At 41.8% G+C, this 24,154-nt stretch overlaps 3 protein-coding genes across 5 annotated transcripts in view; 2 read left to right on the top strand and 1 right to left on the bottom strand.

Annotated features, from left to right (window-relative positions):
* The window catches only part of emilin1b (elastin microfibril interfacer 1b), a 29,239-nt gene extending 18,381 nt beyond the window's left edge, over positions 1-10,858 (top strand). For both annotated transcript variants that reach the window (XM_070555067.1, XM_070555066.1), the window contains exons 10-13: positions 719-904; positions 1,755-1,880; positions 4,157-4,291; positions 8,111-10,858. In XM_070555067.1, coding sequence (XP_070411168.1) covers positions 719-904; positions 1,755-1,880; positions 4,157-4,291; positions 8,111-8,433 — 770 coding nt within the window. In that variant the 3' untranslated portion in view covers positions 8,434-10,858. The remainder of the gene's footprint in view (positions 1-718; positions 905-1,754; positions 1,881-4,156; positions 4,292-8,110) is intronic.
* Positions 1-24,154, bottom strand: part of stmn4l (stathmin-like 4, like) — a 100,069-nt gene that overhangs the window by 63,456 nt on the left and 12,459 nt on the right. The gene's annotated exons all lie outside the window — the stretch shown is intronic.
* Positions 15,294-24,154, top strand: part of znf710b (zinc finger protein 710b) — a 31,313-nt gene continuing 22,452 nt past the window's right edge. The window contains exon 1 of one of the 2 annotated variants that reach the window (XM_070555080.1): positions 15,294-15,549. The gene's annotated coding sequence lies outside the window, so the exon portion shown is untranslated. Of the gene's footprint in view, positions 15,550-15,582; positions 15,949-24,154 lie in introns of those variants that run through there. The other variant, XM_070555081.1, reaches the window with a different exon arrangement.

Here is a 24,154-nt window from a genome sequence, read left to right as displayed (position 1 = left end):
TGGTACTAAATATTGAACATGGTCCTGAAGATGGGACCAGAGGGTGGTGCCTGAGTAAGCTTGCGTCGTAGCTTCTGAGTAGGTTTCATTAATGAAGAACTAACTTCGGTTTGGAACTCCAGAAGATTTTGATGAAACTGAAGCTTTTGACATCTTGTGTCTCACCTGCTTGACACCTGCTACATCTCAGACTTTGAATGGATCCACTGAGCAGTAAGGCTGAGCGCTGACATCAAAAATGTATCAAAACTCCTGCAGACCTGCAGCTGTCTCATAAGATCTTAGTAGAGGCTAACAGATACGTTTTTTACAGCTCAAATTTGCAGTGTGGTTCTGCATCATGGGTGGTTCTGCATCACAAACCACCCTGTGGTGGTTTTAATTGTTGTCTGGGAGAAACTCCACCTCAGTCAGGAGGTAATCAAATGAATCTGGACTATACTGTAGAGAGCTTTGGAGTCCTCTGGCATATTACTAAGTTTATGTTTGTGTATTTAGCAGACGCTTTTGTCCAAAGCGACTTACAAGTGATAATCGGCATATTGCTCTTGAGGCTAACAACAACAATAACAACAACAACATTGACATCAGTCATGGAGAGTAGGGAACAAGGAGTGGACAGTAGAGAGGGGGGATGGGTGCAAGTTAGTGGTCCACTTATCTCATGATGTTTTCTGTTTGCTACTTTCTCTTAACTGTTTGTTTGTTCTGTGTTCAGGGCTAGATCAACATGTGTTGGCTTTGTGGACTTTTGTCTCTAGTCTGAATGAGTCAGTCATCCAACATGGAGGAAGCCTGGACTTCATCCAGAAGAACCAGGAAGATGTTTACAGCAGGATGAAGAACCTTAACTCGAGCCTAAGCCATGTTCTTAGAGACTTGCAGAATTTGTCTCAGCGAACCAGTGAGATCATCTGTTTTCTAAGTTTTCTACACTTACACTGCATCTAACTGTATTACTGTGACTCAGTCCTGTTCTTGCTAAATCCAGCGATTCTCCATCTATCACCAAGAAAGCATCAGAACTGACAGCAAAAGCATTTTATCTGTATGCATCATCATGGGGATAGAAATGTTTTTGATCAGTTTTTTTTCTCGTATTGCACAACTCCTGCAGGTTTTTATATTTTGCATAACTAATTTTTGGTTTATGCACACACAATATTATCTACAAAACATTGGATAGTGGAACACCAGGATGTTTTAAATCCTTCAGGTTTACCCGTATTCAGACTAAAGGTTTCAAGTTTCCTGACTATTCCTGCTATTGCTCAGGCACAACACTGGAGCCAGTTCTCTAGCCTTACAGCTCTGCCTTATTTACTCTTATTTCATATTTTTAAAATCTGAGAGGAAATTATTCTTTTCTACATGTCAGAATTCATGATTCAGCCAGGATTCTGGTTCTGACAGCTTTTGGTAAAAGGCCTGTATTTGATATAGCACCTTCTAAAGTCCTGGAACCCCCCAAGGTTCTTTGCAACACAATCAATCATTCACCCATTCACATCCTGGTGGTGATGAGCTACAATGTAGCCAGAGCTGCCCTGGAGCACAGAGGCGAGGACTGGTACCACCGGACCTTCCGACCACCACCTGCAGACAATGTGGGTGAAGTTTAACCCCCAGTCCATCACTATCTCCCAGTTTCAGGGCGGAGACTCATACCACTAGGCCACTGAGCTGGTCCACAATGATGAAGCTAAATGATGAGTATCAGGGAGTAATAAGTTCATGTCTGACTTTTCCCACAGGCCTGCCAGGTCCTCCAGGAGAAAAAGGCTTAAATGGGCTGCCAGGACTTAGGGGTGCCCAGGGCCCCCCAGGACCTCCAGGACCCCCTGGTCGACAAGGAGAAGTTGGTCTCCGTGGTCATCCAGGTTGGGAAGTCATCTTCTGTAGCATTCAAACATTTGGAGAGTACTTAAAACCTGAGAAAACACTACAGCATGTGATTGAAATCAAGCTGTGCAAAACCTTTTTCCTTCATTGGTTAGTATCATGACAGGGTTCAGAACTTATTATCATCTCACCAGAGGTCTACTAAAGAGAGTAAACCGTAGAAAAACAAAGCCGGGAGGGAACTGGTCTGTTTCTGGTCTTCCTGGACATGACTCTTCTTGGTCAGCCCACTTAAAAACACATTACCGTTTCCAAACAGAAAAAACTCAGAAGCACTGATAAAACCTACAGATCCCAGCAGCCTTGTTAAACCCTAGATGATCAAACTGAAGGACCACATAGATGTCATGTTCTTTGGTTTTTCAAATTCTCCCACTCATTTTTGGTTTGGGTTGATAAATTTTGTCAAGTAATAACATTCAGGCTGCTTAAGTGTGTTGCCATGATTCAGGTTCCTGGTCTGGTGACAAGGTTCACCCTACCATGCTCACTCAGTCCTGCTTGGTGATTTCCAACTGTGTTCCTCATGATAGAAGCTCCTCTCTTCCACAGCTTGAGTGTCAAACCATGTGCAGATAGATACAGGTGCATCTACACAGTTAGCCTGAAATGTTGCTGTTGTGTTTATCATTCCAGATGGAAGTATGAATAAATAGCTTTCAGATTAAATAGCCAGTCAACAAGCAGGGCAGTCAGACGAATGTATACTCATGTAGCGTAGATAATCTACATACTAGAATTAATGCTGTTTGCTATCAGCTTTGTTAGATTCTGAGGAAGATCAAACAAGTTAGCAAATGAAGCTTATTTCATATACAGTAAATAAACATCCAGGATGTTTATATCGATAGAAGTTCATACACCAACTGTCTTGGTCTATATTTATTTAATCCAAAGATTAATATTTAATTTAAGAAATTTAATTAATAGCAAAAGTTTATTTATCAACCAGAAGACTTAATGGAATCTTTGCTTGTTCAATAACCAAATATACACCATTCTGTGTTTCATTTCAAAGAAGAGTCAGGTTTAAAAAGTTAAGAATTTATTACTAACAATTTAAAGATGACAATTTAAAAATGACAATTTATAAATGACAATTTGTAACAGCTTTGATATTAAAACTTGGTATTAAAAGCAGCCCAGGGTCTGAATGGAAGCTAAAATGGAATGCGTGTGTTTGGCTGCGTGGATGGAATCTCAGAAGATTTCTTTCAGAGAGAGAAACGCGTTCTGGGTGGAAAAGTTGTTTTTCAGCTAACTAAGTTGTTTCTTAGAGAGAACAGCATACAGACGCCATCTGTCGGAAGTGTCGACCTCACCCAGTCAGGAGACCCTCTGTGGATCAGAGATGTCAGGTGGAGATGATGAACCCCCAAGCACGAGGTTGGTAGAGAGACCTTGGTGCAACCAGATCGGTCCTGAGATGTCTCCGGGTCACAACGACTGATGAAACTAGTTGCGTCTCAAAACAATCAATAACTCTGAAGGAGTTTTGCGCCAGCTGGTTACAGGTGGCGTTTATTCGGAGCGATTCTATCGGCGTGACAGAACAGCTTAGGTGGAGGTTTCAGGGCGGCCGGCCCTTATCCTCAGGACGACTCTCGTCGCCACGGAGAGTATCTGGTTTGTTCAAGAACTGGTCTTGAGCTGAGGAGTTTTTGGTTTTATTAAAACCTCAGGACACGCCCTCTCTGAGACAGAAAGCTTGTTGTTATGGAGCAAAGACATGTGAGAGCAAGTTACCTTTACCCTGGTCTGTCCCCTCTGCATGGTGTGTACAAGTGCAAATGACCTTCTGGTTGCTGTTAAACATTACTGATTATCATAAATAATAACTATTATTAACCAAAGAATAATAAGTCATTTCAGTAATTAAATACATTTATAATGAACCATGATGATTATTTATGATGATTATTTATGAACCTTGTAATAAACAGTAAAAAGAGTTTATTAAAAATGATTATTTTAAGTCTTGAAGTGTCCTTCATCTTGCGGAGGAACAGCAGACAGATAAAAGGCAGTCAGATTAAAGATGGTTTTAGCAGACTGTACGTCTCCTGTGATGGTTAATCTGTGGACAAAGTACAGCTCGACCTAGCTGGGGAAGTGTGACCTTTGGGCCACAAATGAGGCCATTCATGTCGCTACACTCATGAATACAAAACAGAGTAAAACGAGTGAACAGTGCAGTGTCGGCATATGCTGCACACACATATAACATGTTTTCTGTTTTCCTGAATGTTCTCAGGTCCTCCTGGAGTTGATGCTAATATTCCTAAACTGTCCTTTTCCGCTGCCCTTACTGTCCCAATGGATAGAGCTGGAACCATCATCTTTGATAAAATCTTTGTGAATGAGGGCGACTTCTACAACCCAAGAACAGGTGAACTGTAGTAAGATCTATGTGTTTTTGCATCACTACTCTACATCAATTTGTTTGTTGGGGTTTGGTTCACCACTACTTATTTGTACATCCTTCAAGTAAAATCCTCATCCTGTGTAAATTCGATTATCTGTTAATAACAGATAACTTCTTTCCTGCTGCAGTAGCAGATATAGTAAAAGTCACCAGGACATACAGGACAGACATTGGAATGTAATTCGGACTGGAAACTTGTTGTTGAATGAAACCCAACAGATGCAAGGTGATCACAGCTGAAGGGGTTGAACTACCAAACCTGTAACTTGCACATAATAGCCAGTAATCAGCAACACAAGCAGCTGTGTCCAAATTCAAGGGCTGCTTCTTCTTCTCTGATATGATCTGATATTCTTACACACCAGTGGTTCTGTTGCTCTCTCGGCCCCCAGACTCTGGACCTGAACCCCCCCTAAAAAAACCAGATCAGTGGTCTGATTTAAAAAGAAGCTGAAGACTCACCTGTTCTAGCTTTGGTGTGACCTTCGTCACCCTCTCCTTATTCTGCTCTTTCTACCTATTCCACCTTTCCCCGTGATCCACCGATTTCCCTCTTTCCTAATAATTTTCTCTCTCCTATTCCTTATATTATTATTTTTAGCACCATTTTCCTCATTGTAAAATATTTTTTGAATCATTTTGTTATCTTTTGTATACTTTAACTGTTTTGTGAAGCGCCTTGTGATTTTTATCTTGAAAGGCGCTATGTAAAAGATTGTTTACTTTCTTTCTTTCTTTCTTTCTTTCTTTCTTTCTTTCTTTGCTTAATGTGCAAGCGTGTAATGACTGGAGGACCCAGGTTAAAGCGGAAGTCATGAGACTGACAACTGGATGGTTTAATTGTTGGTTTTAGACCAAGCCAAGCTACTGGCTGAGAATTTTGCGAGAGAATATCCCCCCCCCCATCTCTCTCTGTTTTATATATATATATATATATATATATATATACCGTAAATCCTCTAATACAGGCCGGTATTCAATTAAAGGCCGGGTCTCCAATTTTGGCCGGTGTCGGAGTCAGCGGAGGTAAATAATGGCCGGTCTCTTATTGTGGCCGGATGGAATGTGGTAACATGCAAGTACGAGACTCCCAGCGGCAGGGTTATAGTCTCCAAATCAACCAGCAGGAGGCAGTAGGGGTTCGCGCAGACCTTTATTAGGCTTTTTCTTCTAGCTTTGTAACGCTTCAGACACGATCCTCTATCACGCTCCTACCACACAGAGTCACGGTGTCAGTTAACCATGCTAATTCAACCCACTCCACAGAACACACATCACCTTCCCTGTGGCTTACATAACACTCACACAACACGCAAATCAGCACATAGGAACTAGCAGAACGATAGGAAACACATATAACACAATACCCAGAATGCACCTGGCTTACAACCCCAGCCAGGTCATTACACTATCAAGTTCAAAGAGAACGTGCTGATTATGCTGCAGAACACTCTGGAGAGCAGCAGTATGGGGTGTATGAACTACAGTAATCCCTCGTTTATCGCGGTAGATGCGTTCCAGACCTGGCCGCGATAGGTGAAAATCCGCGAAGTAGGGACTCCCAGCATGCCCCTCGCGGGGATTCCCTCCACGTCGCACCTACGTCACAAACCGCGGCTATAAACGGAAGTCGCCTTTACAGCTCAGTCATCGTTTCTTCAGATTCACGATCAGAGTTTCCAACCTACCACTCAATCCAACGAACTATCAGCTCATAGTAAGTTATCTTACTTACTTCTGGAAAGCCCGGCATTTCCGTGTCACTTCGTTGACGCTCGAACGCTCGGGGGTTTCCTAGAGCAGCCGGCGTTTCACCGACGCTATCACTTCCGCGTCTGTGAAACCACGCTCCCGTAGGTACTGACACGCGATCGTTCATGTCGGTTCATTTCCTCTAATGTTTTCTGTCTTTTATTTGCGCCTGATGCGTTTCGCTGCATGCTGTGGAGCGGGGCGCTGCGGGCATCACCTTGTTCTCCGACGCACTGATCACTGATACGGCCGCCAAACAGCAAGCGCTCCGCTGTTTTTGCGGTCGGTAGATCTTTTAGAACTGCAGTTCAAAGGTAACTCATGAGGTGAATATATACGAACCCAGGTAACAGTTTTTCTTTAGGATTGAGAGGAGATGCAGGAAGATAATAAACAGACAGGACAGAAAAATAGTCAAATAAAAACAAGTTAGTTTTTGTACCTTGTGGTTGCAACAAACAGACACCATTGAAGGTAATCAGAAGTGAGGAACAGAAAATGAAATAATTATTTTAATGTTTAGAGCAGCAGGAACTCCGAGAGGCTGCAGGCACATCAGTGAGTTTGCGGCTGCTGCGCAGGGGGAGGGGGGAGAGGGTTGAAGCAGAAACTACCGTTGTTAAAAGAAATGTGTTTAACTTTGAAAATGTGGGCGCAATTTTAATTGTCAAAAACTCCAGCGAACCATTAGTTCATTTTGCTCAAATAGAAATAGAGGCCTGCCTCTAATACTGGCCCTCCTTCCAATAAAGGCCTGGAGCTTGATGAGCTTGAGTCAAATACAGGCCCGGGCCTGTATTAGAGGATTTACGGTATATATATATACACACATATATATTTTTTGTTTTTTTTGTTTTTCATCTCCACAAAATATAAAACATTGTTAAAAGACATGCAAAAATGTTTCGAGCTAGCTTGTTTTGCTGATTTGCTATTGTAGCTTTAAAGCTGCACCAGTTTACTGACTAAGAAAACTTTTTTTTTTACTTTGTTCCCTCGCTGTATCAAATTGAACCAAAGTATGATGCTGAAACCAACGTACGAACTGAAACAAGATTATAGGCGTAACGTTACACCCCCAGTAAGGAACATTACAGATGTTTGGGACAGTTACACATATCTTGAGGTCCTGCTGGCAAGTTGCATTCACAAAGATCCCTCAAAAAAGTTACAGACACGTCCAGACATCCAAGTACCTCCAAAGAGTAAGGTTTGTCCCTGAGAGCCAGCTGAATGTTCAGAACAAAGCCCATCAACACATGTGCCCTGGCAGTCATGAAGGTCCTTACATGATACTCTGGTCAAAGAAGGATATAGAAACCACTGAATTCAAAACAAGAAAGATCCTCACGATGCATGGGGACTATGAATTCAAGTGAGAAGAGATGCTAAGAGAATGAAGGAGGTCCAGGACTTACAGGCCAAATTCGGACTAAGTCTGTTTATGTCAGTAAGCCAACTTAGACTGAGAGACCATCTAAAGGCTCTGGCACCCTTTGCAGGTGTTCTGATTAGCTGATTAGAGTGTGACACTTTGAGGCTAGAAAATTTAACCCTTTCACAATATTCTAATTGTCTGAGATTTTGAATGTGTTGCTTTAATCAATTATCAATCAATCAATCAGTCAGTCAATGAAACTATAGCTATAAAGCGCTTTTCTAACAAAACAATGTAACTCAAAGTGCTTTACAGATTGAAAAGACCCCACATATCCCACTAATGTCATTGACCCCCCCACCCCCCAACCCAGTGACACACACATACACACTCATAATCAGCTGTAAGCCATTATTATCGATTATAGCAAATAAAGGCTTGAGATATCGGGCTTTGCGTGTAAAGAGTTTCACCTTTAAAGTAAATAAATGAATTTTTGCACCATATTCTAATTGTTCGAGTTTCACGTGTAGTATCAGGACCAAGAACCTGGAGTACACCAGTAGGAAAGTGATGAGTTCAACCTTACAAAAGAAGTTTTGTTTGGTGTTTTGGGGATAATTTGAGCTGTAACAAATGTATCTCTGCTTTAGGTATTTTCACCGCCCCCATAGACGGACATTACTACTTCAGCGCCATTCTAACGGGTCATAAAAATGAAAAGATTGAAGCTGTCTTGTCCAAATCAAACTATGGCATGGCCCGAGTGGACTCAGGCGGTTATCAGCCGGAAGGCCTGGAGAACAACCCTGTGGCGGAGGCAAAAGTCACTCCAGGTTCCTTGGCCGTCTTCAGCATCATCCTGCCTCTACAGACCAGGGACACAGTGTGCATTGACCTGGTGATGGGAAAACTAGCCCACTCGGGGGAGCCCCTCACAATTTTTAATGGCATGTTGCTGTACGAACACATGTGAACATCCGTGTCAAAGTTCGATAAACAACGCAGTCTGGGAACCGGGCCAGCTGTTGACGATTCCAGAGAAACCCACCAGAGGTGTGGAAGGTCATGCACAATTTTCGTGCCACTAAAAGTTTATAGGGCCTGTGCAAACAAATCATTTTTCACTGAGTGTCTCTTTTTTATGCAGAGATCATCAGGAGTTTACAGTATTTTGAAATGTATTAATTCCAGTCAGCAGAACTGAAATCATCAATTTGAATTTAAATTTCACATTTTGGCTTAGATGCAATCCACAGTGGGGTCACCAAGTTAGTTCCCACTGCAGCGTTCTTTCCAACCAAAGTGCAAACTGGGATTCTGACAACTGAATAAAGTCCAACCTGAATGCTCGAACTGTGGCTGAAAAAGTACGCTTGTTTTACAGGTGGTGCTGTTGATCGTCACATTTGCATACATTTAAGTAAATTACTAAAAGTGTGTGTGTGTGTGTGTGTGTGTGTGTGTGTGTGTGTGTGTGTGTGTGTGTGTGTGTGTGTGTGTGTGTGTGTGTGTGTGTGTGTGTGTGTGTGTGTACAGGGGACCTTTTCCTCCTTCACAACCCCAAACCAACAGGCTTGTTAGAGCATTAGCTTACATCCAACTTTGTCTTTGTGTGTAACGACATTTCAGGCACTTCTTCCAGGAAGAATTTTTTAAAACCTCTTTTGCGCTGAATTTCCTGGTGAATGTGTTCAGATTCCAGAATGGTAGAATTTTGTCCGGCCAGAGGAGGTAGTTCATCCAGATCCGTCCAAACAAAAGTATCCTACAGGTGTGGATCACTCGTTTAATTAATATATTGGCAGTGGTCTCTAGTGGGAATTAATGCCTTGTATGTCATACTCTGAGGAAACAAAGCTCTGGTGCACCATTTTCAGGAACTAGAAGTGAGCCACATCAGAGTTGAGCCTCATCACATACACAACATTTTAAAAAGTAAGCAAAACAACACTCTTGGTGACAATTCCACTTTCAAACACATAGATTAGATCTGCACACAAATGGGCCATTCCCATCTGTACCGGGTCGGCCCGGGCCGGGTAGCCCCAGTCGGCCCCAGCCTGGCCCGGTTGATTCCACACATCCTTGTCTTAAGCCCATGTGGGCTGATTCTACCCACCAATCAGAGGCTTGCTCTAATGGAAGGTGTGAATTTGCTGTCAGCAGTGGGTGTGTTGGCCGTGGTCGGCCTGAAGCAGACTCCCTCGACAAGAGGGCTGAGAATGAGCCTCGGTTGGCCCGGAAAAATACCAGGCCACCCAGATATGTAAACAACCTACGCTACCCGGCCCAGGCCGACCCGGTACAGATGGGAATGGCCCAATAGATAACCACATAAACACACATGAACATATAGGGAGCCTAAGTCTCCGGCCTTTCCGGTCAGCTCACGGGTCCCCGGAAGAGCAAACAAATGAATGCAAGTCATCGGGGCTAAAAGAGCTATTTTCTAATTCGCTTTGCCTTATTCCCTTGGTCACACACGTGTGGTACTTATATCTAAATGAAAAGTGACGATGAGTGTTTCGACCACGCCTGTCATGTACTTTGAGATTTATCAGCTAATAAAAGTTTGTAATGAGCATGACTACAAACGAGACGCTGGTACATATAACGTCACCACAGACTCTCCTCTCCCCTAGCGCAGCTGCTACTCACCACATGACCAGATTTATGGTGGTTCTTTCCTCCTGAAGGAAGCATTTGAAGTTCGCTGAACTTATAGCCATTTTCCCAGTTTCTCTCTGGGTCTAGTTTGATTACGTCAATTTGGTATTGTACATCGGTAGTCCTGGACTTGTTTTCACACAAAACCTAAAATAAGTCTTATTTCATGATATTTGGACATCTCGACTCTGATTGGATAACGGCAACATGACTCTACCACTGACTCTGTTTGCTCTGTAACGCTGATGTTTTATCTCTACAAATAACACAAGCCTGGAGGAGTTCTGCTGTGTGGTAGAGTTGCTAATGCTAACAGCTACTTACTAAATTTAGCAAACATGACAGCAGAAAGTGACCCGGATCCTGATAACGGGACTCACATTTAACCAGAGCACCATCCACCCATCAGATCCAGGGAGTCTGGTGGAATGAGCCCATTATGGCTCACAGCCAGACACGTGTACTCACACTTTCATATTAATGAAACTATGTCTTTGTTTTTTCAATAAAATAATGTACTGTATATGTAATTTATTGATGAGCAAGTTAAAAAAAATCACAATAACTTTTATGTTTTTGTATAAAAAATTTAACTTGCAATTTTCGACTCACGTTTGAAAAAGCACTGTGTTAACTACCTATATATGTTGACTGCTTACCCTTCACCTGCCCCATTTCTGGAAAAGAAAATCTTTGTGCACTAAAATTAAAGATATACCCTTCTCCTTTGACTGCAATGATTCACTTTTATTATTCTGTGGCACAAATTTCAATCTGTTGTAGGAGTTTTAGTGATCTAGTGGAGTTTTTCATGATGCATTCACATTAAGAGACCACATATGTTATTAGGTTAAAAAAATGAGCAAATATTAAAATATAAATTCAAATCAAGGGATATATAAGCTCTATGAGCGCTAGGGTCTGTTTCTGCCCTCACTCAGTGGATGACATATGGAAGTAAGTGGCTAAAGAGAAGCTTCCCTTTTAGAATGATCCATAAAAAGTGAGTATGTATTACATTTTTTCCAACCATCTACTTAGTGCATCTGCCAGTCATGGCTTTGTACCGATTGGTCACAGGTGGTTTGTCTAAAGCAGGTTTGTCAAATTCCAGTCCTCAGGAGCCGTAATCCTGCATCTCTTTGTCATTTCCCTGTTCCAACACAGTTGATTCACCTGTGCAGCAGCTCATCAAGCTCTCCAGAAGCCTGTTAATCACTGACTGATTGAAAGCAGGTGTGTTGAAACAGGGAAAACACTAAAATGTGTAGGATAGCGGCCCTCGAGGACCGGTGTTTGGCACCTGTGGTCTAAAGGAATGAGTGGAGGTGAGGCTGACAACTTCTAGCGACAACAGTCTTTGTTATGCAGCAGAAAAATTACTGCATGTGGGAGTGAATGGATGAATGGATTCTTTTCAATTTTGCATTATAACAGTGTTGTTTTTGTACAATTATAAGTTATGAAATAGATCAATCGAAATTGGAATGAATTGAAGCTGGTGCTTTTTTTGTCCATCCCAAGTATCCTCATGACACAAACTGTTGTGTAAGAAAAAAGTCCCAATAAAATGCTAAACATGTAAAGAGACGTTATAAAGCATGAAGAAATTATAAAATAAAAAATTATGCCACAACATATTTTTTAAAGAATGAAATGAATGAAACATTTAGACCAATACAAACTAATCGAAATGTTAATGGAATGACAATAGAAGGCTAAAAATCAAATATAGGTGAAATAGAAGAAAAATAGAGACAGATCGGATGAAGTAAATATACATTTATACAGCGTTAACAGTTAGGAGACGGAAGGAAAGCGACAGAAGGTAAGAAAAGGTCCAATGTGTACGCTTCAAGTGAACATGGAGACAAGACCGTGTTCCGAGGATGACTCGTGGTCTGTAAGGACAAAAAGCAGTTCTTTATTTATACAAAGGTGATGTCTAGCTTTTTCTCTTTTGTAATTAGCTGCAAATAGAAAAAATAAATCTCGGTGTAAGCTGACCCAGACTCATTATAGAGAGAGAGCGAGAGAGAGAGAGAGAGAAAGAGAATGCATGATGAACATGGACCGTCTCAAGCACCTCCCAGTCCAGGCTGAACAGAGAACAGGGAACCCTTAATCATGAGATGTGAATCACTTACCAATGGGGACCCGCCGCCTGTGTCCAAGACTGGCCAGTCCCCACACCCACCCACATGCCTGTGTTTCAAGTGTTTGTTTACTTTATACAGACATACGGAGTTATCTCTCACAGGGATTTTTGATTGGTGGGTGTGATATTGAGATTTTAGAACTGTAATCTTTACAATTACAATCTCAGTAAACACACAACCTCAGCACAGACAAAATTGTGGGGACCCGTTGAGGGTCATGGACCCCAGGTTGGAATCCACTGAGATAGATCCTGAAAGGCATGTTTTACTGTAAATTTATTTATTTATTTATTTATTTAACTTATGTTTTTTTTTCAGGAGGATAAACTGCTTGAGATGTAACATCTCGTTTTCGAGCAGGTCCTCCTACAACACAACCAATAACAAATAAAGTGGCAGAGTTAGAAAGTTATAACAGACTTTAACAAAAAAAAAGAAGGAAAGTAAATAAAATTAACGATATGTATAAATATATATATGCACACGTAAATATAAACACATAAGCATGGATACATAGATACCCACACGTGTAAATACATACATACATACCTATATACAAAATTAAATTAAATAAAACTGCTGTGAGGCACTCAAAGAGAAATAAGGGCAAGAAATTACATTGTAAATAAACCTAAAGTGAAGTAATATCCCAATTGAATACAAAGTTTGGCAACGAAATACAGCATGTTAGCCAGTGAATGCACAAAATCATTATAGTAAATATTAAACAAAGCAACTACAGCTTGGCTTTACATAAGCATAAACAGTGCGGGAAAATTGACGAATTGTTGAGATGGATCTTAATTCAGTGGGTAATTTATTCCAGTCCTGAGGAGCTTTAACACAAAAGGCGAGTCTTCCCACCTCCTTTTTAAAACGAGGAACAACAAATGATGGAAGAGTAGTTAAGCGGGTGGAATACAAGGAATCAATGGGAACCAAAAGTGTTTTTAGATAAAGTGGGAAATCAAAATAAATGCACTTAAACATAAATATCAACCAATGAAATTGTCGTCTAGCTTTTAAAGGAAGCCAACCAAGAAGATCATACATATAACAATGATGAGTGTTAAATCGTGAACTGAATGAGATCACTGAGCTTAGATCACCCTCTAGAGTCAGGTATGAATATGTCATAAAAAATTACAAGAAAAAAGCCAAAATGACAGCAGATCAGTGGATCTGAGGTTTACTAAGGTGAGATAATTACCACAAACAAATGGCAACCTTGATGAAGCTGCAAGGAAAGGAGTCACAGCCAAATATCTACACAACGAGCAAGTCCTAAGAAGTCAGCTCACTGGCAAGAACGAGGTCTGGGCAATTAACAGCTATGCTCTGCTCATGATCAGATAGCCCGCAGGAATAATAAGCTGGCCAAAGGAAGAAATACAGACCACTGATGTTAAGACACGAAAGCACCCATCCCAAATCCGGCACCCTGAGACTGTACACTAACAGGGAAGGAGGCCGAGGACTAGAGAGTGAGAGCCACTGTCCAGGATGAAACATCCAAGATCCATAAGTACATCAAGGATAAGGCCCCAACAGATGACCTGCTCAGTGAATGTCTCAGACAAAGGTGAACAGAGGAGAAGATGCTGGAAATGCCATGGTGGGAGGACAGACCTCTACATGGGATGTACCACAGACAGATAACTGAACTGGCAGATATCAAGATATCCTACCAATGGCTAGAAAGAGCTGGTCTGAAGGACAGCACAGATGCACTCATCATGTCTGCACAGGAACAGGCCCAGAACACCAAAACAACAGAGGCCAACATCTACCCCACCAGACAAGACCCAAGGTGTAGGCCCCTTAGACAATCCACCACATACCTGCAGGGTGTAAGATGCAGGCAGGGAAAGCATAAATGGAATGCCACAATCAAGTGGCTGGCATTGTGTACAGAAACATCTGTGCAGAGCATGGACTGGAAGCCCCAAGGTCAAAGTGGGTTACACCTCCTAAGGTGGTTGAGAACCAGAGAGTCAAGCTCCAGTGGGACTTCCAGATCCAGATTGACAAAATGGTGATGGTGAACCAACTGGACATTGTGGTGGTGGACAAACAACAGAGGACAGCCGTTGTGGTTGATGTGGCAATACCAAGTGAAAGGAAAGGAACGCAAGACACTAAAGAATTCCAGGGCCTCAAAGAAGAACCTAAGAAAGCCTGGAGAGTGAAAACATCTGTGTGCTCGTGGTCATCGGGGCACTAGCTCGGGGCAATAACCCCTAAACTGGAGGAGTGGCTAAAGCAGATCCCAGGAAAAACATCAGACATGTCAGTCCAGAAAAGAGCAGTTCTAGGAACAGCTAAGGCATTTGGTAGGGGACCTGAGCTTGGAAGGACGAGACCACCCGCAGAGAGTAGTATATATAGACACACACACACACACACACACACACACACACACACACACACACACACATATATATATATATATATATATATATATATATATATATATATATATATATATATATATATATATATATACATACATAAATATATATGTATATGAAACATACAATCCTAACTGTATTTTGATGGCTCACTCAGTCGCTTGTTCTATAGAAACAGCTCTTTGCAGACCTCTGTAATAGTACTTTGCAGCCTTTTCCCTACTTATATTTAGGTCGTCAAACCTAATCATTTATGACACTTTAAACATGTACTGAGTCTGGGATTTAACAAAAACACATCAAAGCAGCAGTTTTCTGACACTCAGCATGTGTACATTCGCTTCAGTTACAAATGGTCACTTGTTGTTTAGAAGAAAACAGCGCTCTCTGGTGGATTTTGTTAATACTACATAAATTAAAGGATTCAAATTGAAAAAAAATATATAGTTTTGTTAGAGCTAAATAGAAAAATAGATTATAACACTTTTAAAATACAGGTTATTAAAACGTTGTTAAAAACTCCATGCCAGGAAACTGTAAAACCGCCATTTTTATTGTAATGAAAAAGCAGTTCCTGACCATGTTCCTAACGCGGCTATAAAACCACAGAAGAAGAAGAAGAAAGAAGGAATTTCATGGTGAATATATGTTGTGATTAACGTCGTTCGGTTCGGTCCCGTTTGGGCTTGTAGTTGTGGCGTTGAGGAGGAGCTCGGTTGTTTATTCATTCACGTCAGCCCCTACTCCCTTCCCTCCTTCCTGCTCCACACAACGGGGACCCACCGCCGACTGGTTTCCGATTTTCACATCCACCACAGTCACGTCGCCACCATAAACCGCTTTTGGAACCAGGTGAGTGCCGCTTTCCCGCACGTTTCATTTGTTTGTTTTTGGTGTGGATGTTTTATAGCTGAACGAATGTGTTGCTGGAGCGACTTGTCCGGCCCGGTGAGGCGGAGGAGTGTTTTAACTTATCGAATTCCTCCTAACCAGGCTTTAGAAATCTGTCCCCATTTCTGCGGCGGGCTTTTCTTCTTCTCCCGTCTGTTCGCCTCGGCTAGCTGTCTCTGTCGTCGTGGCTAACACGAAACGCTCGATGTAGGTCAGTAACTACAGTCAAAATGTCGTCTTTTTTTTTACTTCCACATTCTCTCTTGCCACAAACAGATGGCGTCGAGAGGAACAGGGGCACGAGGGGGGAAGAGATGCATGGAGGGGCGACACCAGGCTACATTAGCACACCACTAATCTGTACGTACCGATATTAAACGGCTCCTCTCGTTGAGACACCCGGGGAGGCTGAGATGGGCCTGTGTGCCGGAGAAAGTTTCTAGATGCAGACTTATCGCGTATTTCTTTACAGTTAGCTTTTAATATGTTATTTTCATGCACTGGCGCTCATCATTCCTTATGCATATACAGTCGAGGCCATGTTCTGGTTAACTGGAGGATGCACTGCAGCAGATAGCCTGTACCCCGATCAGCTGGGTCCCAGTGCTGATCACAGATCAGTGATGGGCCACACAGGTATCCTAATGCATGGCCGGCTGCGTTTGATTCGTCTCAGTGCTGCTTTGTGCAATGAGCTGCAAAGCCAGAGCGAAGCATCACGCTGCTGACCCCACTGCATACCTGCCATGCACTGTGCAGTCATGTAATGGGGATGGTGCACTGCATGCAGCTGTGCACAGTGCTCACCAGCTGGCAGCTCAGGGCCTATAGATGCTCTGATGCAGTTCAGTGGGTTGCAGTAATTAAAAAGACATCCTCCCCCCTTGTGGTCTTTGGGTCATTTAAATAATGGTTGATGGTTATTTGTATGGAAATATCCAGGTGAGTCAGCAGTGTTCATCAAAGTGTCACTGCCTTGCTGAGCTGAAGTCATGCTGCAGAAAGTGACCCATTTCGAATGCTGGTTCAAACTAGGAAGAAACCTGAAGTGATGCTTTGAGTTGATCATTTCAGACCTGGAGGGAGCGGAGGGCATCCGCTAACGTTACGCATTACATCCTCTTGTGTTATGGTAGTTGCTGTCCCAGAGGCTCCTTCAGCCTCCTTTTGCTGTCTCATGAGTGTTTAGGTAATGTCAGCCTGGTACTTCGTGTCTGAATGCAGGGTCCTTTTTCATTGGAAGAGTGTTTCTATGTTATAGTTCATGTTGAGAACTTTTTGAAAAGCCCCTGGATCAATAAATACCCAATGGGGCTGATAAGCTAATGGTCAGAATGCAGCCAAGACTATGGTTGCCGCTGTCCTAACAAAGCTCTAGGTGTAGTATATTTCAGATGTTAAAGCATTTTGTATTAGTTACTTTTGACTGAAATATAAATAAATGCTTGTTGGACTTGACTGTACTCATACAAACCGTTAGCTCATCAGCCCTGGTTGAAACACTTTCTCCATACAGAACTATCTGGGTAAGTTGGTAATTAATTATTTACCCCAGAAATGAAATTAAGATTGTAAAAAAAAAAGAAAGAACTTTGAGACTTTTTGACTTTCTCTCCTTTTTTTGTTGACGGTTTCTAAATATTTTTTTCCGCTAACATTTGTCTTGACTCACTTGTGGTTGATTTATCTTGATGCAACATTCAGTAACCACTAATAGGGTTGAGTTTTGGTTGGTGGACCAGATTAAAAGTCACTACTGTAAAATGGTTGTTTTATCTCTGTAGTGATTAGTGTTTCCCAACCCTGGTACTCAGGGCAGACTGTCCGGCATGTTTTCCCTGCTGCCACACACCTGACTTAAATGAATGAGTGATTAACAGTCATCTGCAGCACCTGATGTCCTCCTGAGGAGCCAGTGTAAATCAGCTGTGCTGAAGCAGAGACATGGAAAACGTGTAGGACAGTGTGACCTGATGCTTCAGACCCACAACTGTTAGCGGTGAAATGCTCAAGATCAAAAAGCACAGACGTGTTCGTAATTCAGACCTATGATCTATGACCGGGGCGATGGTGGCACAGGAGTTAAGTGCTCGCCCCGTAATCGGAAGGTTGCAGGTTCGAGCCCCGCTCAGTCTGTTGCTGTCGTTGTGTCCTTGGGCAAGACACTTAACCCAACTTGTCTGCTGGTGGTGGTTGGAGGGCGGCCTCACCTCTGTCAGTGTGCCCCAGGGAAGCTGTGGCTACATTGTAGCTCATCCCCACCAGCGTGTGAATGGGTGAATGACTGATTGTGTTGTAAAGCACCTTGAGGGGTTCCAGGACTCTAGAAGGCCATTTACCATTTACGATCAGTCTGCAGAATTTACACCTCCAGGTTAAACTTCCTGCCCTGCCTTTATTTTCTGCCCAGGTTGAGTTGCACAGTGAAAAATGAATTTACCCTTGTTTGGATCAATAATAAGCCATTATGCTGCTGCTGCTGCTACCACACAATCTGTATGCTGCTCAGCGAATCATAAGCCTTATAGATCATCAGCAGTGGGTCGTTGCATCAGGGGCAAATGTAAAACTTCTGTACTTTTCTAAATCATTTGTGATTATTGCACACTTTTTCTCTGTGAAAAGAAATTAAAACATTTTTTTTTCTGCCATATCCTATCGGGATGTTGAGCAGAAGCTGTGGTAAAAGGTTTAGACTTGCTGGTGATGGTGTCAGCACTTTGTGGTGCATGGCTGTGCTGCTGCAGGCAGGTTTAAAAAAATAAAAGAAGCTGGTGTTTCTCAAAGCACAAAGGCCTAATGTGTGCTTCCTGATGGATACAGACATCATTCTGAACAACATCCAGTGTACAATGACAGGTTGTTCTTATCTGCTGTCATAGGTGCACCACAGTGTTCAGAGCCATTGGAAAAAAAAAACAAAAACCATGAAATTGAAATATTAATTTATTTTTATTTAAATATTAACCAAATTACACCCTGAAGAAAGCAGACTGGTTACTCTCCTTGGCATTATTAATTAATGCATTAGCTTAATTTGCACAGCTGTTTTTGTTTCAGTTTGGCTGTTTGAATATTTCTCCATTTGCATTGCAGCTCATTACGTTAACTCATTCACTGCCAGCCGTTCCCTGATCTCAAAAGGCCTTCGCTGCCAGTGTCTCTCACCGTTTTTACTGTTTTCTTCAAGAGTCACAAAACGTTGCGTGCTAGGATGATGTCGACTCCAAAACAACCAAAACAAAGAGGAGACTCACCTCTTACATCAGGACGATTCCGCGCGTTTCAAGCGTTATCTGTTCTTTCATAATCCGTTGTTTAATTGCGATCGGCAGACACTTTCCAGTTTGAGCCTCCTTTTTTTTTACAGGAGCGGCCCAAAACGATCTAACACGTGGATTTTCTGCTTCCTGATCATGTGACGTATGCAGATGAAGATCAGCTTCAGAGCTGAGATGTTTGTTCTCTCAGTGCGGTGGCTCGTTCCGATGCCTAAACAGTAAAAAAAAAATACTTTAGTCGTCTGTGGCAGTGAATGAGTTAATATGTTATAACAATGTGAGAAATCAATGGAACAAAACCAATCTTTTTGCACTGAGGTGTGTGTGTGTGTGTGTGTGTTTAGAGACATGAGCAACATTTGCTTTAAACTAAATCTTCTAATTCTGTGTGCTGAGATTCTTTATTGTTCATTGATTGGGGATCATTACAGGAGAAAGTTAAAGGGACTTTACGGAGTTTTGAATTTTTATGCTCGCGATTGCCCCCTCAGGCCAAAAGCGTAACGGCAGCTTCAGTAGGAGGCTCGTGCACGAGGCGCGCATGCTGTACGTGCACACTCCTTAACAAAAATAACAGCTGAGACAGTCCCGTGTGTGTGTGTGTGTGTGTGTGTGTGTGTGTGTGTGTGTGTGTGTGTGTGTGTGTGTGTGTGTGTGTGTGTGTGTGTGTGTGTGTGTGTGTGTGTGTGTGTGTGTGTGTGTGTGTGTGTGTGTGTGTGTGTGTGTGTGTGTGTGTGTGTGTGTGTGTGTGTGTGTGTGTGTGTGTGTGTGTGTGTGTGTGTGTGTGTGTGTGTGTGTGTGTGTGTGTGTGTGTGTGTGTGTGTGTGTGTGTGTGTGGCCCGGAGGACAGAGGACAGGAGAACGCGCAGCTAATTAATTAAATAATGTGGTTCTGTACCTTTCTCTTCAGCACAGCCGACAAAGGTTTAAGATGGGTCGGTCCTCCTGCATGCTCAGATCATTCCCTTCCCTTGCTTGGAAAATTGTTCCAAAATGAAAGTTGAACCCACATCTTTTTTATCTGTGAATTCAATGCCGTTCGGCGAGTCTCAAATAAAAATGTGGGCATCTTACTGTAAGAAATATACCATTAATGTAAAAAATAAACTAAATAAACTATGTTCACATCCGGAATCGAACCCGGGTCTCCCGCACGAGAGTCCGACGTTTTACTAGGTGAGCTAAAGCACCAGGGACGTCTTTCTTATCTGTAATGTTTATATCCTTGATGACAGCTGAAACAACGTTCAAAGAACAGTTTGGAGCAAAAATGGCTATTTTATTGCTAATTTGCAGGAAATATCTAGAAGAAAGTAGCTAAGGGTCCTCAGAAATGTAGCTAGGTTCATCACTAGGCGTTAGGAACAGCGACAAAGTGGCACTACCTCTCTCTCTGCTGCTAAAGCTACGGATGGCAAATGCTACGGGCGATGTCTGAGCGTGAACGCGCATGAAGCAGCCTGCTCGACCCGAGCATCTCTCTTTTTCTGTGATTTTACAGAAAAACTGGCAATCACAGTAAAAATGCCAGGGCTCATTCTACAGGACCAGGGCATTGAAGGAGAATGTATGAAGAAGAAGAAGACATTTATTATTTCTATACATGTTTTGGCTGTCAAACTTCCATAATGCCCCTTTAAAGTTTTAATCCAGCTGAATTTCGTTTTACAGTTCTGCCTTCTTAAGCAGGGATGTTAAGATCCAAGTCAAGAGTCATTGCAGACATTTAGTCTTTCCTGATGCAGCACACTAGCTTGGCATTAGCCTGCTAGCTAACGACTTAATGGTGTTAGAATTCCCCGCTTTCTGTAAATTCTGAGCCGTTACATTTTTGTTATTGTCCATGCATTAATGAATATTGATGCAGTGGAACCTGTTAGAATGAAAACTAAGTCATAGTTATTGCAGATACTGGAACTTATTATAAAAAATGTATTCTAACATTTAGGCTCTGTTCACTCTCACTCGCATGGATATTTTTGCGAAACAAACCTTTTGTGTTTAGTCTTCATCTCATCCACATTACTTTGTGCACCTAACAGATCTGTGAATGACGTCACAACCATCCTCACTGGCTGATTTGTTATCTTTATGTGCAAGGATTCCCAAAGACAAAATTGTTGCTTTATTGTCAACAAAATTGGTCATGACCCAGTGGATGTTCAAGTCAAGGCCTAAAAATGTCATGTTCAGAGAGGAAACTGTAAATGATGTCCAAAAAACCATGATGGCAATTGTTTTGCAAGAATCGGAAGCCATTCTCAGGATTTTTCTGACATTGTCAAAATGCAAAGAAATACCCATGTCAGGCCTACAATCCTGTGATGGGACTTAATCACACAGAAAAATTGTTTTTCCTAGTTAAAAAATCATGAGTAAAGCAGTCAAAGACTTATATTTTCATTCACTGATTACAATTTTCATCTTTGGTCATTTTCATGTAGTTTAGGTTAATTCCTCAGTTTGCAGCTTGGGGGACAAACGCTTGCCTTAGGTGCCAGCTGCTCTTTGGGTTTATAAAAAACTTTAAAAATCTGTGAACATGTCTACATGCAGCACAGACTCTGCAACACCGTTCCTGCAGCTGTGTGAAGCTGCTGACATTTCTTCACTTGTTCATCTGATTCTCTGTTCATAACAAAGTTGTGTTTATTCTCTGCTTAAACCACTGCTGTATAGTTGCAGTAAATGTGTCGTGGCTTTGGACAGCGCTGAAGAATGTCCTCTGAACAAACTCATTCCTCCTCTTTGGCTTTGCTCTCAGTGCCTTTTCCTGCTGTTTTATTGTAAATTTAATACCAGTGCCTGTTGGTGGATCTCAGCTCATGTGCAAAATAAGTCGGCGCTGCTGAATACGTTTGGCTGCAGTCAACAAAGCATTTTAATTATTTCAGAGCTGAAATGGAATTGTGTAAGTCAGTTATTTGGCCGAAAATCACTTTGTTTGTTTCTGCTTTTGTTTCTCCTCTCGTCTGTTTAAAATTCAACCAACAGCCAGTAATAATTCGACTTGTAATCATCAGTTTACACCTTTAACTCCAGTTCTCCAGCCACCACCATCCAGTAAAATGCAGAGCAGTGGCCTAGTTCATGCCCTCTTCAGTTTAATTTTAGCTGCATGTGGCGTAGTGTGTCTCTGTTTCCTACTTTTCCTCCGTCTGTCCATCGGTGTGTCTTCACGTTAGGGAAGTGAAGTCATGATGACCCTGAGCAGCGCCAGGTCAGCAGCAGTTTACCAGTGTTGGCTGTAGTCCTGTGTTTTTTAAGCCTTTAGTGTTGATTGGTTTTAACAGCAGCTGTGAATGAGAGGAAATTTCCAGTTGAGCGGAGCTATGGCAACAAAAAAGCACAAGAAATAAATGTTATATTGTTCTAATGCGTTCTAGAGGTGTGTTTTTATAGATGTCCTCTCTTTAAAAGTGATTAGTGGTGGTAGTTATTAGTGGGGTGCACAAATGAGAAGTCTTGAGTCAATTTCTGGAATTAAATGGAAGAATGTTAACGATGTCTCCAAATTTTTGACATTCAATTTTGATAAATATAGTATGACAGTATTCTTGGCACATACAATCTTAAATATGATGCCAGCATGGTCAGATGCAATTCAGTGTTTGGTCGACCATAAAACTGTTATTATAACCTAAGAAACGGTGTGCTAACAGCTACATGCCATTGGGTCTGAATTACTTGACTGCCATAAATTGTGGGACAGTATGATGTCATCTTTACTACAGTGAATATTGATGTAGAGGAACTTGTTAAAATAAAACTAGGCCATAGTTGTTACTTTTTATTATTATTTCAAGGTGAATTGAAAGGGTCATGATTGTTTTATAAGGTTATAGCCGATATTTTTCACCTTTGGAAAATCTTTTGAAAATCACATGATTACGTAGCCTGGCAAGCCAGACTAAATAAATGTATTAAGCCAGACTAAATAAATGTATTATTTAGTCTGGCCACGCTCTATTGACGGCTCTCGGTTGTGGGGCGGGTTCTACCGTTGTCTTTCAAACGATCTCCGCATTCCACTGGACAATGAATGTGACATACTCTTGATTCACTCTGTTGCATCATCCCACCCACCAGGCAAATAGAGTGCCCTGATTGGCCCACAAAGCGGATAAAGCTCTGTGATTTGTTCACTAAGCAGATAGAGCACTATGATTGGCCCACCATTATGGACCAATCACAGCTCTTTATGTGTTTGAAACCCCTCTAGAGAGCTGTGATTGGCTAGCCAGAGTCCTGGTAGGAGCTGCGGAGGTTCCAATGGAGCATGCCTAGACCAAACTTTGCAAAGCAAGAATTTGGTCTAGTTCACTAGGCTAATGATTACGTGTTTCCAATCCGTGGATTGGACCAGAGCATCCCTGGCTGTGTCCTTTTGAAACATCTTAAAAGAGGCATTGTAAGACAAGTATAAATATCCTTTCTATTATTCAGTTTTTAAAATTATTTTTTTTTAGAACTGAGGCTTTATGGATCACTGAGCAACTGGTTTTAATGGTGTTCATCTCCTCGCATCAATTTTGATTTGTGAAATGAATGCATGGCTGCATGGTGGTGCAGTTGGTATCACTGTTGAGCTTCTTTCTGGAGTATTTCTCTTATCTGATGGCACCATCTAGTGGCTACCAAGCATATCACACAAAAAGTCTATTCCACTGTTTAAGATCGCAACTTCACGTTTCTGTTTATAAATGTGCTTCTTAGCCAACAAACTGAGCTAAAACACGCTGTTTTACGAGTAATATTCTCATTTCATGCTGTGTTTTCATGTATTTATATTTTAGAGACTTGTTTGTCCGTGAAAAGTTCATCAACTCTGCATCAACTGAGGTATTCCTTAAATTTGAAGCAAATAAGAGGTAGTCTAACGCTTTTGGTTAGTTCTGGTCAGCGCTCAGTTTCCTATTGAATGGAGCTCTGCGGGGCAGAGGGCGTGCTTAGCAAAAAAAATAAAAATAAAAAAAAGACGTATTGCTTAATCACAGTACATGATGAGATAATCACTTTTACAGATTTCTGAAAAATCCTACATCATTTCTGAAAGAAGGAAAACTCCGGAAAGCCGCTTTAACTCATTCACTGCCAGCCGTTTTCTGATCGCTAAAGCCCTTCGCTGCCAGCGTTTCTCAATGTTTTTACAGTTTTTTTAAGAGTCACAGATCATTGCGTGCTAGGAAGATGTCGACGCCAAAACAAAGAGGAGACTCGCCTCTTACATCAGGAAGAATCCGCGCGTTTCGAGCGTTGTCTGTTCTTTCATAATCCGTTGTCGA

Source organism: Nothobranchius furzeri, chromosome 9 (genome assembly GCF_043380555.1).
Source record: "Nothobranchius furzeri strain GRZ-AD chromosome 9, NfurGRZ-RIMD1, whole genome shotgun sequence".
NCBI classification, from domain to species: domain Eukaryota; kingdom Metazoa; phylum Chordata; class Actinopteri; order Cyprinodontiformes; family Nothobranchiidae; genus Nothobranchius; species Nothobranchius furzeri.
This window is presented reverse-complemented; position numbering and strand designations above follow the sequence as displayed.